This window comes from Caretta caretta, chromosome 2, assembly GCF_965140235.1.
Source record: "Caretta caretta isolate rCarCar2 chromosome 2, rCarCar1.hap1, whole genome shotgun sequence".
Taxonomy (NCBI): domain Eukaryota; kingdom Metazoa; phylum Chordata; order Testudines; family Cheloniidae; genus Caretta; species Caretta caretta.
Window position 1 is genome coordinate 118,014,731 of NC_134207.1, and position 19,737 is coordinate 118,034,467.

The 19,737-nt window shown below is 43.6% G+C and overlaps 2 protein-coding genes across 2 annotated transcripts in view; one reads left to right on the top strand and one right to left on the bottom strand.

Moving 5' to 3' along the window:
- The window catches only part of F13A1 (coagulation factor XIII A chain), a 171,163-nt gene that overhangs the window by 13,836 nt on the left and 137,590 nt on the right, over positions 1–19,737 (top strand). The gene's annotated exons all lie outside the window — the stretch shown is intronic.
- LOC142070814 (uncharacterized) lies at positions 6,173–8,004 on the bottom strand. Its single transcript, XM_075124775.1, has 2 exons — positions 7,120–8,004; positions 6,173–6,731 (listed from the first exon to the last, which is right to left on the bottom strand). The coding sequence occupies exons 1-2, from the start codon at positions 7,697–7,699 to the stop codon at positions 6,190–6,192; spliced, it is 1,122 nt and encodes a 373-aa protein (XP_074980876.1). The 5' UTR covers positions 7,700–8,004; the 3' UTR covers positions 6,173–6,189.

The window sequence follows — 19,737 nt, forward strand, 5'->3', positions numbered from 1 at the left end:
GGACAAAAATTCGACACTTGAATTCAAACAAAGCCAGTGAGATACTAGGAAACTTTGTTCAATATTATGACATTCTTTAGTTGGAACAAAACTACTCTGATGATTCATTAGTAAACAAAACACAACACTTCCCCCCGCCCCCAACTTCTGACTGATTCCAGTTCTCCTAAACTTTCAGTTAGGTAGGCAGAAAAGCTGCTTATCGCTGAAAGACTATGAACAATGATCAAATTATTCAGTTATTTAAAGGAAGCCAGATGGCTTGGAGAAGGGATTAATAGAATGTTCTAGAAACACTTAAGTGTTGGTATAGCCTCTCATGTACCATACAACAGTTCCCTACCACCTACCTGGGAAACAGGCTACTATGACCCTTATGCCTCAAGTGAGCAAAGACTCCTCTCGGTACACCTTGTATACTCCTATGTGTACGTTGTAGATTTTGACTATGTGGCATTAACCGAAATTATAGACACAATGACTTCTCAGATGCATTACTAAATCCGTACAGTTAAAAAAGGGTTAATCATTAATAATCAGGTATCTGAAGGATACCTTACGCAATACCTTTCCTCAGACCTCAGACTCTAGTATATCAAGTTTCCTCTTCACTTTCAAGGCCTTCCAAAATGCCCATCCTTATTTTCATAACCTTTTACAATCCATCATGTTTCCTAACCTTTGCCCAACCTTCTCTCCTTTGTTTCCTTTGCTCACTCCCAACTTTATGCCAGATTTCATGTGGCCCCCATACATCTGGAAGCACCTCCAATCAATATGTACCAAGCACCCTACCTGCCTGCCTTCAAATACTTCTAAAAACCCACCTACTACATGCCTTTCTGTGTTTGCCCTGATTTGCATTGTACTACACTGTACCTGTGTGTTCACATTGCTGGTTTTCTGGGTAGAGCTTTTAGTTTGACACAGTTCATCCTACTTTACAAGGCCATGTACAATGATGGTGCTCTCTTTACAGTCTTAATAAACATCTCTTAAATGTCTAGATGACTCTGTATTCTAACTAATCGGTGTTGGAGAAAGCATTTGACAGAGTAAAATGAAAATATTTCATTCTGATTCTGTAATACATCAGACAATATGTTTTTTTTTAAAGAGGCAAAGTTCTGTGTGTTTTAAAAAAGCCTGCAGGCATTCACATCTGCATTTAGAGTTGGTAAAATTTTCCATCATTTCCTGTAAAACTTTTTTTTTTTTTAACAGGAAATGTCTTTTTTCTCTAAATGACTTTTTTTTATTCCTTTAGGCATGTTTTGGCTTTAGATGAAAAAAGTAAAAAAATCAAAAATCAGTTTTTGAAAAAAATTGTTTCCAATCCCCTCTCTTTTTTCCCTTCCTCCTCCTTCATTTTTCCATTTTTGCCACTGGAAAAGCAGGGAAAATTGAGAAAAGCCAATAACGTTTCTGTTTTTTATCAGAACAACATTGGTCATTTACAACAAACCCCACGGGGGAAAGGAAGAGGTTCCTTTATAAAATCCTCTTCTCCTTCAACTAAGAAGTTAATGGTAAGTAAAAGGTGACCAGGAAGAGATGCATACAACATTTTTTATTTCATCGTTGTCCTTTCTTGCTCCTTCCCCAGCTCATGGATTGTGTCATGTAAAGCAATGTAAGCATTTTAAACAGTGGAGCCCCATCCTACTGTATCCTACCTCAAAAGTATTTGGAGTATGTATAATTTCATATATCACCCAATTACTTAGTTACCACAGTTTTGGAGAGAATAAAGTTTCAGATTTTCTGATGAGTCTTATTTTGTAAATACCACTTGATATTCCCAGGGACATAATTTGTATTAAACTGCTTACAGTAGCAACCTCCATAGCACTTGATGCCATTCCTGATTTGGGTTCTCCAAAAGCAAATGCCATATTTGCAGATGGAAGAAAAACCAAAACTGTAGTATCACACATTGGTTGTATGTGGGGATTTATGGTATGGTGCACTGATTGCTGTCCCCGCCTGCTTTCAACTCTAAATACTAATAATTAGATGAATAAGTACTTAGTCTGACCTTATCTAGATTTTTTAATTTAGGGATTCTTATGACTCTGTGACTGCAGCACATACAGAGATACCTGAGCTAGCTTTGATCTAGCTAGCTCGAATAACAATAGCAGTGAAGCATGGGTGGCACCATGGGTTGTACAAGCCTGCCCAGACCCTGATAGGTACTCAGTCAGCTAGCCTGCACTCCTCTGGCTTCACTGCTATTGTTATTTGAATAACCTGGTCAAACGTAGCTTGGGTATGTCTACATGTGCTGTAGTCACACCTCTAATTGCAGTGTAGACGTACCCTAAGAGTCTGGTAATCTAGAAGTATTAAAACCCAAGAACTCTAGAAAAGAAATAATACCAACAGTAGTATGGTGACTTTGAGGGCTCAGTGGAAGAATTCCCTGAGAATGGGCTCACCTCAACTCTTTCTGTACATTGGGAGTAGTTCATAATGGTAGCATGTAAAGTGTTGGAATGTATTAGTGCCACTGTCTGGCAACAGAGTATTGACAAGGGTGGTCTGAATCCTCATTGACCTAACCTGCTGTTACAGAGCTTTCTCCCATCTGGGGCTGAGAAAAGTTACAGAACCAGGCATGCAGGGAGTTAAGGAGTCAGCTAAGGGGACATTATAAAAGAGAGCTAGCTGGTAGCAGGGGAGGTGAGAAACTGATAGTCTAGTCCAGGGAGCAGACAAATAAGAGCCAGTATAGTCCGTTGGAGTTTTTGTGTTGTATTATGCTATATGGACCTGAGTTGTGATCAGCAGACTGTTACAAAACAGATGGTGACTTCAGAATGTGGTGCCATTAATTTTAACCACCGAATAAACCCCAAAGTCTAAGAAGGCTTTTCTTTGCTTTACCCAAACCTGTCTCAAAGTGTCTGTTTCACTGTCCTAATGCTAGTTTTGCAGACACTTAAGAAGTCATATTGGGAGGAGATGAAAAGGAGACAGAAATAATCAAAAGTAAATGGGAGATGGAGCTTGGAATAACAATCACCCAAGAGAGACAGAGTGAAATTACAGGAAACGTATACACAGTCACATCCTCTCCATCATGAAGAGAATTTCAATGGCAAAGATGTGATATTTCAATACTCCACTGATCAAATATAAAATGAACACTCTAGTCTCTGAGAGAAGGAATGTGGGATAAGAACCTACTCACATATTTTTAAACTGTCCCCCAAATTCTGTCCATCTGGTGAAAAGGATGCAAATGGCCAAAGCTGTGAAAGGAACATGATCAAAATAAAATGCACATTATATAATTATAGCCTAGTTTTACAAGGGAGAAATCGTTTAGCTAAGATCAGAGTTCTTTTCTGGCTCCAGAACTGGACCATAACCTCTGTGTGTTCCTGGAAGATACCTAACACTTTTCCTGTAATTCCCCACACTGGTTCATTATTGCTCTTATGTCTCATTTCACTTAGGGTATGTCTACACTACGGAATAAGGTCGAATTTATAGAAGTCGGTTTTTTAGAAATCGGTTTTATAAATTCGAGTGTGTGTGTCCCCACAGTAAATGCTCTAAGTGCATTAAGTGCATTAACTCGGCGGAGCGCTTCCACAGTACCGAGGCAAGCGTCGACTTCCGGAGCGTTGCACTGTGGGTAGCTATCCCACAGTTCCCGCAGTCTCCGCTGCCCATTGGAATTCTGGGTTGAGATCCCAATGCCTGATGGGGCTAAAACATTGTCGCGGGTGGTTCTGGGTACATATCGTCAGCCTCCCGTTCCCTCCCTCCCCCCGTGAAAGCAAGGGCAGACAATCATTTCGCGCCTTTTTTCCTGAGTTACCTGTGCAGACGCCATACCATGGCAAGCATGGAGCCCGCTCAGGTAACCGTCACCCTATGTCTCCTGGGTGCTGGCAGACGCGGTACGGCATTGCTACACAGTAGCAGCAACCCCTTGCCTTGTGGCAGCAGACGGTACAGTACGATTGGTAGCCGTCATCGTCATGTCTGAGGTGCTCCTGGTCGCCTCTGTGAGGTCGATCAGGAGCGCCTGGGCAGACATGGGCACAGGGACTAAATTTGGAGTGACTTGACCAGGTCATTCTCTTTAGTCCTGCAGTCAGTCCTATTGAACCGTCTTATGGTGAGCGGGCAGGCGATACGGACTGCTAGCAGTCGTGCTGTACCATCTTCTGCCGAGCAGTCATGAGATGTGGATGGCATGCAGTCCGTCTGCTGCCAGCCAAAGATGTAAAAGATAGATGGAGTGGGTCAAAACAAGAAATAGACCAGATTTGTTTTGTACTCATTTGCTTCCCCCCCCTCCCCTGTCTAGGGGACTCATTCTTCTAGATCACACTGCAGTCAAGATGCAGCGAGGTAAATCTAGCCATGTATCAATCAGAGGCCAGGCTAACCTTCTTGCTCCAATAAGGACAATAACTTAGGTGCACCATTTCTTATTGGAACCCTCTGTGAAGTCCTGCCTGAAATACTCCTTGATGTAAAGCCACCCCCTTTGTCGATTTTAGCTCCCTGAAGCCAACCCTGTAAGCCGTGTCGTCAGTCGCCCCTCCCTCCGTCAGAGCAACGGCAGACAATCGTTCCGCGCCTTTTTTCTGTGCGGACGCCATACCACGGCAAGCATGGAGCCCGCTCAGCTCACTTTGGCAATTAGGAGCACATTAACCACCACACGCATTATTCAGCAGTATATGCAGCACCAGAACATGGCAACGCGATACCGGGCGAGGAGGCGATGTCAGCGCGGTCCCGTGAGTGATCAGGACATGGACACAGATTTCTCTGAAAGCATGGGCCCTGACAATGCATGCATCATGGTGCTAATGGGGCAGGTTCATGCTGTGGAACGCCGATTCTGGGCTCGGGAAACAAGCACAGACTGGTGGGACCGCATAGTGTTGCAGGTCTGGGACGATTCCCAGTGGCTACGAAACTTTCGCATGCGTAAGGGCACTTTCATGGAACTTTGTGACTTGCTTTCCCCTGTCCTGAAGCGCATGAATACCAAGATGAGAGCAGCCCTCACAGTTGAGAAGCGAGTGGCGATAGCCCTGTGGAAGCTTGCAACGCCAGACAGCTACCGGTCAGTTGGGAATCAATTTGGAGTGGGCAAATCTACTGTGGGGGCTGCTGTGATGCAAGTAGCCCACGCAATCAAAGATCTGCTGATATCAAGGGTAGTGACCCTGGGAAATGTGCAGGTCATAGTGGATGGCTTTGCTGCAATGGGATTCCCTAACTGTGGTGGGGCTATAGATGGAACCCATATCCCTATCTTGGCACCGGAGCACCAAGCCGCCGAGTACATAAACCGCAAGGGGTACTTTTCAATAGTGCTGCAAGCTCTGGTGGATCACAAGGGACGTTTCACCAACATCAACGTGGGATGGCCGGGAAAGGTGCATGATGCTCGCATCTTCAGGAACTCTGGTCTGTTTCAAAAGCTGCAGGAAGGGACTTTATTCCCAGACCAGAAAATAACTGTTGGGGATGTTGAAATGCCTATATGTATCCTTGGGGACCCAGCCTACCCCTTAATGCCATGGCTCATGAAGCCGTACACAGGCAGCCTGGACAGTGGTCAGGAGCTGTTCAACTACAGGCTGAGCAAGTGCAGAATGGTGGTAGAATGTGCATTTGGACGTTTAAAGGCGCGCTGGCGCAGTTTATTGACTCGCTTAGACCTCAGCGAAACCAATATTCCCACTGTTATTACTGCTTGCTGTGTGCTCCACAATATCTGTGAGAGTAAGGGGGAGACGTTTATGGCGGGGTGGGAGGTTGAGGCAAATCGCCTGGCTGCTGGTTACGCGCAGCCAGACACCAGGGCGGTTAGAAGAGCACAGGAGGGCGCGGTACGCATCAGAGAAGCTTTGAAAAACAGTTTCATGACTGGCCAGGCTACGGTGTAAAAGTTCTGTTTGTTTCTCCTTGATGAACCCCCCCGCCCCTTGGTTCACTCTACTTCCCTGTAAGCTAACCACCCTCCCCTCCTCCCTTTAATCATTGCTTGCAGAGCCAATAAAGTCATTGCTGCTTCACAGTCATGCATTCGTTATTCATTCATCACACAAATAGGGGGATGACTACCAAGGTAGCCCAGGAGGGGTGGTGGAGGAGGGAAGGAAAATGCCACACAGCACTTTAAGCACAGCACTTTAAAAGTTTACAACTTTAAAATTTATTGAATGACAGCCTTCTTTTTTTTGGGCAATCCTCTGTGGGGGAGTGGCTGGTTGGCCGGAGGCCTCCCCACCGTGTTCTTGGGCGTCTGGGTGTGGAGGCTATGGAACTTGGGGAGGAGGGCGGTTGGTTACAGAGGGGCTGCAGTGGCAGTCTGTGCTCCAGCTGCCTTTGCTGCAGCTCAACCATACACTGGAGCATACTGGTTTGGTCCTGCAGCAGCCTCAGCATTGAATCCTGCCTCCTCTCATCACGCTGCCGCCACCTTTGAGCTTCAGCCCTGTCTTCAGCCCGCCACTTACTCTCTTCAGCCCGCCACTTACTCTCTTCAGCCCTCCACCTCTCCTCCCGGTCATTTTGTGCTTTCCTGCACTCTGACATTATTTGCCTCCACGCATTCGTCTGTGCTCTGTCAGTGTGGGAGGACAGCATGAGCTCGGAGAACATTTCATCGCGAGTGCGTTTTTTTTTCTTTCTAAGCTTCACTAGCCTCTGGGAAGGAGAAGATCCTGTGATCATTGAAACACATGCAGCTGGTGGAGAAAAAAAAAGGGACAGCGGTATTTAAAAAGACACATTTTATAAAACAGTGGCTACACTCTTTCAGGGTAAACCTTGAAAGTTAACATTACATACATAGCACATGTGCTTTCGTTACAAGGTCGCATTTTGCCTCCTCCCACCGCGTGAACGGATTTTGGTTGAATGCCAGCAAACATACACTGCAATGCTTTGTTCTACAGTGATTCCCCAGTACGTGTTGCTGGCCTGGAGTGGTAAAGTGTCCTACCATGAAGGACGAAATAAGGCTGCCCTCCCCAGAAACCTTTTGCACAGGCAGAACCGCAAATGCCAGGGCAAAGTAATCCTTTCACATGCTTGCTTTTAAACCATGTATAGCATTTTAAAAGGTACACTCACCAGAGGTCCCTTCTCCACCTGCTGAGTCCAGGAGGCAGCCTTGGGTGGGTTCGGGGGGTACTGGCTCCAGGTCTAGGGTGAGAAACAGTTCCTGGCTGTCGGGAAAACCGGTTTCTCCGCTTGCTTGCTGTGAGCTATCTACAACCTCCTCCTCATCATCTTCTTCGTCCCCAAAACCTACTTCTGTATTGCCTCCATCTCCATTGAAGGAGTCAAACAACACGGCTGGGGTAGTGGTGGCTGAACCCCCTAAAATGGCATGCAGCTCATCATAGAAGCGGCATGTTTGGGGCTCTGACCCAGAGCGGCCGTTCGCCTCTCTGGTTTTCTGGTAGGCTTGCCTCAGCTCCTTCAGTTTCACGCGGCACTGCTTCGGGTCCCTGTTATGGCCTCTGTCCTTCATGCCCTGGGAGATTTTCAGAAAGGTTTTGGCATTTCGAAAACTGGAACGGAGTTCTGATAGCACGGATTCCTCTCCCCAAACAGCGATCAGATCCCGTACCTCCCGTTCAGTCCATGCTGGAGCTCTTTTGCGATTCTGGGACTCCATCATGGTCACCTCTGCTGATGAGCTCTGCATGGTCACCTGCAGCTTGCCACGCTGGCCAAACAGGAAATGAGATTCAAAAGTTCGCGGTTCTTTTCCTGTCTACCTGGCCAGTGCATCTGAGTTGAGAGCGCTGTCCAGAGCGGTCAGAATGGAGCACTCTGGGATAGCTCCCGGAGGCCAATACCATCGAATTGTGTCCACAGTACCCCAAATTCGAGCCGGCAACGTCGATTTAAGCGCTAATCCACTTGTCAGGGGTGGAGTAAGGAAATCGATTTTAAGAGCCCTTTAAGTCGAAATAAAGGGCTTCATTGTGTGGACGGGTGCAGGTTTAAATCGATTTAACGCTGCTAAATTCGATCTAAAGTCCTAGTGTAGACCAGGGCATACTGTAATCCTAGCCCTAGAAGAAGAAATTAATTTCCCTGAAATCACAGTTCTGTTGTTGCATCACAGCCAAGGCCCGTGATCACTTTCTGTTCTGGTGAACTAGTGAGCTGGTGCAAACCTATACAAATAGGCATGACCCACTGAACCCAATCCTTTCTTTCAGAATCATGATGAAATTCAAGTATGGGGAAACTGGGTTAATTCAAATTTGAATTTGAGCCTCTTAAACTGCAAATCTATGCAAACTTGATTCTGCAGAGTTTGAAATCATAACGGAATAACAATAATCTGCTGATAATTTTCAATTGTTTCCTAACAGTTAGAGTTGGTAACTAGGCTGAAGAATAGAACTATGGATTTATTGATCACTTGGTCTTGGGGCAACTGGCCCTTCAGTAGAAACCAGTATAGACCAGCTAAAAGTTTCTAATGGAATTTCCACTAGGGAAATTCCTATTAAACACAACTTCATAGGGTTTGCATAGAGATTTAGGGCTTGATCTAGTAAGGTGCTAAGCACTGTCAGCAGCCGTTGACTTTCATGGTAGATGAAGGCACTAAGAACTTTGCATAATCAAGAGCCTGATCATGCATCAGTGGATTTCAATAGCCTTTGGATCAGGCCCATAGCCCTTAAGCAAAAGCTAAATTCTGCCTTCAGAGACAATCATGCTTTCTGAGGGCAAAGTCAGGACCTTAATTAATGATCCAAATACAATTACTCTCTCTCTCTCTATTATTTATTTATTTATTTATTATTGGTCCTATGTTAGTGAAAGAAGTGCTGGTCCACCTATATGATGTCAGCTTCTGCCAGCCCAGGGGTTCAGATACAAGCTCAGAAGGTAAACTTTGATTCCTGACTACACTGCAGGAGCTGCCCCACATTTTGGTTTCTAAAGCGACCAAAGGAATATCTAAAAAGAGCTCTGAAATGTTCTGCACAGTGATGACATTTTGTTTCATTGTAAAGATATTTTCTTTTACGTGTATTAATATGACTGTAGAGTTTTGAAATACAATCAGTCTGGCTAACAAAGTACCTATTTTCAAATTATCAGTCAGAGGAAGGTTCTTGTTTAAAAAAAATCTATTAGTCTTTAAATAACGAATATAGAGACAATCAGAGGAGATGTGATTGCTTATTGGATACATGTATCCCAATAATGATAAGTTAATCAGGTTTGGACAGAATTTGCTGGGGCTTTTACGCCTTGGGAATACTGGACCAAGGCATTTTAAAGGGCCTCTAACTGGAATTACAATTGATTTATGTAAAAATTCAAACCATTTAAATTACTTTGGACTACAATATCTGTGTTCTCAGTGTCTCTTTCCAATAGCAGTTTCTTCTGTTTTGGGATTTCATGGTTCTTTTCATTAAGAATTAAGATGGGCCAAACCCTGAGGTCCTTACTCAGTTCTGATTCAGGAAAAATTCCCACTGAAATCACCTCCCATCAATGGGAGTTTTGCTCAATAAGGGCTTGGTAAAAATTGAATGAACGGATGTGCCCGATCTTCTTTAATTCCCTCATTGGCTGCCCACTTGCTCAAGTGTCAAGTTTAGATTTCTTGTCCTACCATTCAAGACTCTGCACAACTCTGCCTCAGCTGACTTCATCTCCTGTTATGTACCCGGTGGTTGGGGCACATCTTTTACTCCTTCTCTGGGCCTGTGTGTGTTGGGCCCCTCTGGGCAACTCACCTGGTGACGGGCCTTGAGACCCTCCTAGTACTTGCGAGGCCATCTACTAAAAGTCCAGAAAAGGGTCCAGTAGATCTTCTCCTGAGCACCCACTCCGTTAGCAAGCCAAACAGAAAACAATAAGCTGTAAGTTGATGTTGGCAAGCTATCAGTTTGGTGATAACGAGATAGCACCTACCACCTCTTCTTATGCAAGTGCTCTGCATTTGTTCAAGAAGGTTACAATTAAGCTGCAGTAGGGTTTAGGTGTTTTTCTATGTGTTGCCTTGCCCAGAGCCAGTCACATACAAAAAGCGGCCAAGCAAGGGACATTGGTGATCACAACACATCCCTTTGACCAAATATGTGCATCTTCATCTATCCTGCTACACCCCTGGCTTTTTGGAGGGCCAACCATCTCAGTGTTTTCCCCAGGAACTGAAATTAGAGACAGTGTTCGAATTTAGCGGGGGAGAGGGGGATGTTGGAAAACGGCTAAATTGGCAACACTGCAATGTAATTAGTTGACCATTGGGGGCAATGGGGGAGTTCAGGGGGTGTAGGGAAATAAACTCTATACCAGTTCATATCACCACTGGCACTCCAGTTGGTTGGCTGACTAACAACTCATCCTTAAGTCTGAAATTGTTTCCATCCTCCCACCTAGTCACCTTGTGGTCAACAGGAAGTAGCCTATTGTTAGCCAGTGTCTTGTGTTGATTTTGATATTGTTGTAATTTGTATTGCAGTAGCTCCTGTAAGCAGGGTTGTGCTAGTCTCTACACACAGGGGTGATCCCTGCAGTAAAGTGTTTGCATGCTGCAACTCCTTTTGATGTGCACTATGCTGGATAAAATATTTGATGTATACAAGAAATACATGATGCTGTGATGTATGGAATTTCATAGGCATGAGTCTGGAATGGTTGCATTATTCACAAGTGATAAGGCCACAGGTGGACTATGCGAGTCATCTCAAATAGTGTTAAAAAACCCCTATCTCACACCACATCTTAATGTAGTCTGTATATGTCAAAATAAAAAGATTTTAGGAATGTTTAAAGAGTTCTTGAAAACGTATGTTTTAAAATATATATCACTCTGCCTATAAAGACAGTCCCCTTAGGCCTGGTCTATGCTTAAAAGTTAGGGGCCCTGGCTGCCCTAGCTATGCTGCACTAACCCCTGCTGTAGATGTAGCTAGGTTGACAGAAGAATGCTTCCATTGACAAAGCTACCATTGCTCGGGGAGGTAGAGTTCCTACAGTGATGGCAAAACCCCTTCTGTTGCTGTAGGAAGTGTCTACATCAAGGTGTTAGATCACCATAGCAATGGCGCCATAGCACCCTTAGTGTAGAGATGGCCCTAGTTAGGATGATTCTGCTTTTCATAGTGACCCATAAAATCCTGTAAATATAACCCCATTGTCATGAATCCGAAATCCAACATCTCAAGACTTTCTAGGGGTAGAAGTGAGTGTTACAGGTTCCAGCTTCCATTTATATGATCATAAAGTTCCCATCTCCACTTCTGCAGGGCAACATATATAAAAGCCACCCTCGGTCTTGGGTTGGGGTAATTTTTTTTTAAAAGCAGGTGAGTGGGGAAATCCCACATTTATAGTGAGAAGGAGAAAACACGTTTGTGGCAGTTGATTCAAACCCTCTAACGCCCCCCCCCCCCCCCCGCGCAAAACAGAACAAAACAAAACAAAACTGCGGTTTGGAGTTGCTTATGGAGGTGGGAATGTTAGAACAACTCCCAGGAAGTGGATCAGTAGGCAGAGTGCAGGTGAGGCAGTCAAAGCTGCATGATAAATGTATTTATTAAAAGGCTTTACAATATATCATATGGCTCCCCAGTTTACCAGGTGGTTTTCAGCTCCACATACATGGCACGTATAAAATAAGAGAGAGCGTGCCAAAGTTGGGGAGTGATATTATTGGAAAAAATTGCATGTAACCTATACATCCAGTTTATATTGTCTCATTTCAGCTAGTCTGCTTAGAACTTGTTAGAATATACTGCTCCCCTCATATTCATTCACTCATGAAGAGAAAACAAAGTCCTTTTCTTCTATTAACATATTTAAATTAGCTCCTTTTAAAATTAATCAAAATAAGAGGGTTTTTTTTTAAAGAAAAGTAGATGAAGCAAAGACTGTTTTAAATCTCAGCAGATTTCCCTGTGTTTGCAGTGAGCTTTTTCTTGTTTTCACTTGACCTAACAGCTCTGTCTTATGTAAAGGAAAGGTCCTATGGTTAATGTTTTACATTCTGGAAAGGTTGGGATCAATACATTTTACTCTATCCTTTTTAAATTTAATTTCAACTAGGCTGCTCCTTTTTCAGCGATAGCAATTTCATCTACAGCATTTCTGTCCATAGGCGCAAAGTGTTTGAAATTGATATGGATTTGTCTCTCTCAAAATTTAGTGCTTAATATTGACATAACGACTAGGAATGAGAGGTCCACAAGTGGGCATGGTGGGGTGACAAGGCTTTATTTGCTTGGCAGCCACCTTGGGCTGACATGTTATCATATTTCGTAAACTTAAGGAGACTCAGGCCTGGTCTTTGGGTAGAAAGCCCTCCCCATCCCATCACCCCATCAAAGAACACTCAGGAGGTGGTGTTGGTGATTGAGGGGGAGATTTTTAAAGGCACAAATGGGAACTAGGTGTCCAAATTCCACTGACTTCCATCAACTTTGTGCCTTTGAAATAATCTTCCTAAATTTCTGACATTCTTCCCACTGTGTCAACAGTGAACCAGTGCCCCAGAACTGTGCCACTGTAAATCCCACCTTTCAGATTACACCTACAATGAAGGTCTTGCCAGTTTATAATTAGAGCTGGTTGAAAATTTTCTGATTGGACAGTTTTCTGTCAGAAAAAATTGATTTGATTAAATTGAAACGTTTAATGGGAATGTGTTGATTTCATCAACATTTTTGCGAGAAATGATCAAAATGTTTCCTTTCAATTATCATTTCAACTCTTTTATAATATATTAGAAATATATTATGTTAACATACAAAAGTCAAAACAATAACATCTTTGTCAAATCAATACATTTAGGCCAAAATGTTTTGATTTGAAAAGGACGTTATTGTTTTGACTTTTCTAATAATATACTAGTTGAAATTTCGAACAAATTACTTTTTGAATATTTTGTTTTGTGAAAAATTCTGAGATTACAACTTTTCATAGAATCATAGAATATCAGGGTTGGAAGGGACCTCAGGAGGTCATCTAGTCCAACCCCCTGCTCAAAAGCAGGACCAATCCCCAATTAAATCATCCCAGGCAGGGCTTTGTCAAGCCTGACCTTAAAAACTTCTAAGGAAGGAGATTCCACCACCTCCCTAGGTAATGCATTCCAGTGTTTCACCACCCTCCTAGTGAAAAAGTTTTTCCTAATATCCAACCTAAACCTCCCCCACTGCAACTTCAGACCATTACTCCTTGTCCTGTCCTCTTGTACCACTGAGAATAGTCTAGAACCATCCTCTCTGGAATCACCTCTCAGGTAGTAGAAAGCAGCTATCAAATCCCCCCTCATTCTTCTCTTCTGCAGACTAAACAATCCCAGTTCCCTCAGCCTCTCCTCATAAGTCATGTGTTCCAGACCCCTAATCATTTTTGTTGCCCTTCGCTGGACTCTTTCCAATTTATCCACATCCTTCTTGTAGTGTGGGGCCCAAAACTGGACACAGTACTCCAGATGAGGCCTCACCAATGTCGAATAGAGGGGGACGATCACGTCCCTCGATCTGCTCGCTATGCCCCTACTTATACATCCCAAAATGCCATTGGCCTTCTTGGCAACAAGGGCACACTGCTGACTCGTATCCAGCTTCTCGTCCACTGTCACCCCTAGGTCCTTTTCCGCAGAACTGCTGCCTAGCCATTCAGTCCCTAGTCTGTAGCTGTGCATTGTGTTCTTCCGTCCTAAGTGCAGGACCCTGCACTTATCCTTATTGAACCTCATCAGATTTCTTTTGGCCCAATCCTCCAATTTGTCTAGGTCCCTCTGTATCCTATCCCTGCCCTCCAGCATATCTACCACTCCTCCCAGTTTAGTATCATCTGCAAATTTGCTGAGAGTGCAATCCACACCATCCTCCAGATCATTTATGAAGATATTGAACAAAACCGGCCCCAGGACCGACCCCTGGGGCACTCCACTTGACACCGGCTGCCAACTAGACATGGAGCCATTGATCACTACCCATTGAGCCCGACAATCTAGCCAACTTTCTACCCACCTTATAGTGCATTCATCCAGCCCATACTTCTTTAACTTGCTGACAAGAATACTGTGGGAGACCGTGTCAAAAGCTTTGCTAAAGTCAAGAAATAATACATCTACTGCTGTCCCTTCATCCACAGAACCAGTAATCTCATCATAGAAGGCGATTAGATTAGTCAGGCATGACCTTCCCTTGGTGAATCCATGCTGACTGTTCCTGATCACTTTCCTCTCATCTAAGTGCTTCAGGATTGATTCTTTGAGGACCTGCTCCATGATTTTTCCAGGGACTGAGGTGAGGCTGACTGGCCTGTAGTTCCCAGGATCCTCCTCCTTCCCTTTTTTAAAGATTGGCACTACATTAGCCTTTTTCCAGTCATCCAGGACTTCCCTCGTTCGCCACGAGTTTTCAAAGATAATGGCCAATGGCTCTGCAATCACAGCCGCCAATTCCTTTAGCACTCTCGGATGCAACTCGTCTGGCCCCATGGACTTGTGCACGTCCAGCTTTTCTAAATAGTCCCTAACCACCTCTTTCTCCACAGAGGGCTGGCCATCTATTCCCCATGTTGTGATGCCCAGCGCAGCAGTCTGGGAGCTGACCTTATTAGTGAAGACAGAGGCAAAAAAAGCATTGAGTACATTAGCTTTTTCCACATCCTCTGTAACTAGGTTGCCTCCCTCATTCATTAAGGGGCCCACACTTTCCTTGGCTTTCTTCTTGTTGCCAACATACCTGAAGAAACACTTCTTGTTACTCTTAACATCTCTCGCTAGCTGCAGCTCCAGGTGCGATTTGGCCCTCCTGATTTCATTCCTACATGCCCGAGCAATATTTTTGTACTCTTCCCTGGGTTTCATCCCAATTTTGGGATAAAACCAGATTTTGAAATCTCAAAATTTCCTGTCAGAAGGGAATTCTGAATATCAACCAGCAGCATTTGTAATGACAAGGTCTCCTGGCGCTCTCTCTTTTTTTTTAATATGAGTAATGGTGTTGCCCATTGCAAACTAGCCAGATTCCATGCTGCTAGTCAGTCCCCACCAAGAAATTTCAGTTGCATGTAATATTCTTCTTCACTTCCTGGTCTAAACTGATGTGTAGTGCCTAGCTAGTGATGTTAAAAAGCAGCATTGTTTTGCCCAAGAATTGAATACATTTCAGTGCCAGGTGAAATGACCCCACCTACTCTATCTGTAGTTATAGATATACCTGTGCCCAATATGTGGTGATGATATCCATGTGATAAATTGTGGCGCCATGTAATAAAGTGGATTTATCATGCACCTTTAAATGCCTAACCCGCATTCTGCCCACTTAATCTATCTACTCTGGGATTTAATCTCAAACTTGCCAATTCTCCAAGTAAGATCAAATACTCTCACCTGTCACTGCTTTTTAAAAAAAATCAATCTGTCTGCAAAACGTTTCCTTCTGTCCCCCAAATATGGTATGTCCCTCTTCCCCACCACAAAATTATGCTGCCCTGAAGCTCAGGATGGGCAATAATGAGTTCTGTAACACTGACTGATTTAAGGTCCAGTACCCTGGACACCTAGAAATAGAATATGTACATAATCAGAAAGGGGAGATTTTCAGCTTTATAATGGTCCACACAGCATTTGTGCCTAGAAGATTCTGAGATATTGGATTTGAAAGCTGGGATATATTTATATTTAGAAAACTATTTCAGTTCACTTTTAGAGGGGTTTAAAATATTTTTTTATATTTTCCCCTCTCCTTCAAAGATCTGTACAGTTGGACACATTGTAAGTAAGGTAAGTGGAATGTTACACAAAATAGTCCCCATAAAAAAGGCTAAACTCTTCAAATATTTCTCAGATAGTTCTCCTGTAACGTAGCTGGCATGTACATAATATACAGTGGTGCCTAAAGGTTTTCTTGGCACTTGTTTGGGTTGCCCTGCCTAATGGCTTGCAAATGGCTGCACTCCTTGTGAATAATGGAGTGATCATAAATCATAATTGGCTGCCAATAAAATCTTTTAGGGGTTCTCAGGGCGGGAGGGGGCTGCAATCAGGAATCTGGTAGTTGTGACTCATATTGCTGAATGGGGAGGGGAGGGGGATTGGCTAGATTTCAGTTAGGTGGGAGGAAACAATTGGAGAGGATCCCAGTGTGAAAATGGTTGAGAACTGCTGTTTTATAAAACTTCACAACATGTATTCTATCCCTATAAACACATATGTACCCATCCCCCCATGCACTCATGCATGTGCATTCACACACCTATGCGTATAATGTCTAAGGAGTTTTGGAACCCCTCCGGATGAAAGATACTGTGAGGATGCAGGGTCTATTTATTTTTTAAAGCGTGGTTCACACTGGAAATGAGTCTCAAATCTTGTAGTGAACTAACAGTGTAAGGAAGGAGGGCTCCGAGTATACAGCTGTCATTAACTAGCCATTTTCCCCTATGGTAAATCCCAGGTTGGATTTCAGTGCCTTTTCACCCTCTGAAATACACTCTAATTGCTGTGCTGACAGATAACCCAATAGGTTTCTGCGTCTCCCTTCTTGGTTCTGTTGCAGCAATATTATATGACCATGATCTTTCATGCAGAATACATCGACTTGCTGCTGTAAGATGAGGGGAGCTTTTCAAAGTGTTGCTTCTGCACATTTTTTGCCTTGCTCTCCCCAGGCATGTGAGATGCTGTTCAAAGCTGCTTGTTAACCAGATGCATGCGGCATTGTGAAAAGTAGGAAGGAATCTGGTCTCACACTTCTTAATGAGCTGCCACCTCCTCAAATGGGTTAACGGGTTTGGGCTATAAATTACACAATAGAACGTCTGCAGCAAAATCTGTGAGATATTCCCAACAGTGCAGGGAAGCGGATAAAGGTTTTATGGAGTTGGATTTCGTTCTGATCTCAGTTGCTAATTTTGACTAATAAAGTCCATCATGTAGGTGAAAACAACGCTGTGTGGAGTGAGGGCTTATTTGTTTTTTATGTTTACTTGAAAAAAGAATGTGGGTCATTCTCCTGAGGTGTTTGTTAAAGGGAACTGAACATACGTATTTCATCTTATACTCATTGAATAACTTTCCTTAAGGATGCATAAAATATCATATCAGGCCTTATTCTACCTAGGCTCCTACTGAGTTCCCTGGGAGCAGGACTGGGCCCTTGATCCTGGGATTTTTAAGCAATGGGCGCCATGGCTTCATGAATCTATTCGTTCTGACTTTCTCCCTCTTTTCTTTCCTCCATACTGGCTCATCAGTGGAGGCCAGTCTCTCCCTTCAATTACCACAACTCACCAGCAGCGTCTCTCCACCAGACTTTCAAGAAACATGGCAGGACCCCACTTGATGTCCACTCTCTCATCCAAGCTGCACATTGGAGGAGTCCATTCTCAGCCTGCTCAACAGCTGTCATGAGGCAGAGCTCTAGTTATCAGTCGCGGAGATGCTGGCCCTCTTGTGCTAGAACAAGCAGGCTGCTCAGTTGGCACTCTGAATATAGTGGAGGCCAGAGGGTGAGTGGAATGGTGAAGAGATGAGGCTTAAGGCTGAATGGGGCTGGCAGACAGCCTTGTCTTCACCAATGCCCAAGAAAACTTGCTGCTAAAGGTCAGAAGCAAGTAAGATGTTGAGAGATGTAAGGGAACTGCCCCATCCCCTCCTGTAAATGAGAGAGTTTCAACTCCAGGACTTCACATGCTCAACAATCCTTCATTCTTCAACTGAACTAAGTTACAGGGGAAGATATTAGCTTCTGTGAAGTGAAGGGAAACAGGAAGCAGTGACTTGGATATTTCTCACCTTGCGGGTGGTAGGGTTGGAGTGGATTCTCTCAGTCTGGAAAAAAATTGTTTTGCAGTTGTTTTAGTTAAAGTAATTCTACTCTGAAAAGTGACCCTATTCCATATTTACTCTTTCTCAATTATTCCCATAGGAATGGCCAAGTTTTGCCTTTAGCTTCATTTGTGCCAGCCTGCTGGCATCAGTGATGTAACTGAGGGCAGAATGGGACCCTGCAGGCACTCACTTCCCAAGTCAAAAGCTATTTTTCTAGCTGCCAGCACAGCAAACTCAACCTGCAGTTTGATATTTCAGTTCAATATTTTCTGTTGTTCTCCCCAGTTTGTGCATTTGACAGCACTTTGTGTATTATCACTTTCACTCTTTTTCATGTTTAATCAGCTAGCTAGTCAGCATCCCTTGCTGGTTGTTTGGGTTTTTCACATAACAATAGAGAACAATAGAGAAAAAAATATTTTTAAAAATACAGGACAGTGCATCTGTTAAACCTTCAAAATCGGCAGGGGGAATCTGGGTCAAGTGCAGTACTTGAAATTACATGTAACTCTTTCTGTTAATTGGTTAGTGTCAAGGTTCCTTCCCCACTCTGAACTCTAGGGTACAGATGTGGGGACCTGCATGAAAGACCCCCTCAGCTTATTCTTACCAGCTTAGGTTAAAAACTTCCCCAAGGTACAAACTTTGCCTTGTCCTTGAACCGTATGCTGCCACCACCAAGTGTTTAAACAAAGAACAGGGAAAGAGCCCACTTGGAGACGTCTTCCACCAAAATATCCCCCCAAGTACTACACCGCCTTTCCTGGGGAAGGCTTGATAAGAATCCTCACCAATTTGTACAGGTGAACACAGACCCAAACCTTTGGATCTTAAGAACAATGAAAAAGCAATCAGGTTCTTAAAAGAAGAATTTTAGTTAAAGAAAAAGTAAAAGAATCACCTCTGTAAAATCAGGATGGTAAATACCTTATAGGGTAAGGAAATTCAAAACAGAGAGAATCCCTCTAGGCAAAACCTTAAGTTACAAAAAGACACAAAAACAGGAATATACATTCCATCCAGCACAGCTTATTTTACTAGCCACTAAACAAAAGGAAATCTAACTAGATTACTTACTAACTTAACAGGAGTTGTGAGGCTGCATTCCTGATCCGTTCCCGGCAAAAGCAACACACAGACAGACCAAACCCTTTGTTCCCCCCACCATGAGATTTGAAAGAATCTTGTCCCTCACTGGCCATTTTGGGTCAGGTGCCAGCGGGGTTACTTTAGCTTCTTAACCATTTACAGATGAAAGGATTTTGCCTGTGGCCAGGAGGGATTTTATAGCACTGTATACAGAAAGGTGGTTACCCTTCACTTTATATTTATGATAGATTTCAGATTGATGGTGACCCCTTAATTAAAACTTGTAAAGCAAGATCCTTAAATGAAGAGACATTATTTCTTGCCTGTAAGCAGCATTTTTACTGATGAACAAGTTTAATCTCTACTTGACTGTATTTTTCTTAGGTTATTCGTGGAAAGGCATGAGGGAAAAATGAGCCTGCCGAATTTTTGGGTGTCAAGCTAGATGTCTTCAAGATTCTGTGCCCGGTGTGAATGCCATAGTGCTTAACCTAAAAATACTTACGACTTAAGAGAGAGGAGAAGTGCCTAGCTGGAAGGAAAACTCTAAATACAAGGGAGAGACTCAAGTATGATGCAGTGAGCCTGAGTTTGTTGACCTGCAAGGCACACCAGCTTTTCCACATGGGGTGGCTTGAGTGAGGATGTTGTTTCTTTATTTTCTTTGGTGGAAGCCCTGTGGAGGTTGGGAGTTCTTTCTGTGGCTGATGATTAATCTAGACTTCGTTCTGTGTTGTATGCCTACCTAGAGATTTTTTAATAGTCACACTATATTGTTCAGAAATATTCTCAAAAAAGGCTGCTCTGAAAACAGACAAGGC

Excerpts from the sequence above, each read along its gene's own strand:
- LOC142070814 (XM_075124775.1), bottom strand. The coding sequence starts at position 7,699 with ATGCAGAGCTCATCAGCAGAGGTGACCATGATGGAGTCCCAGAATCGC. Across the intron at positions 6,732-7,119 it reads AGGTGGAGAAGGGACCTCTG|CTGCATGTGTTTCAATGATC; the intron begins GTGAGTGTACCT and ends TTTCTCCACCAG.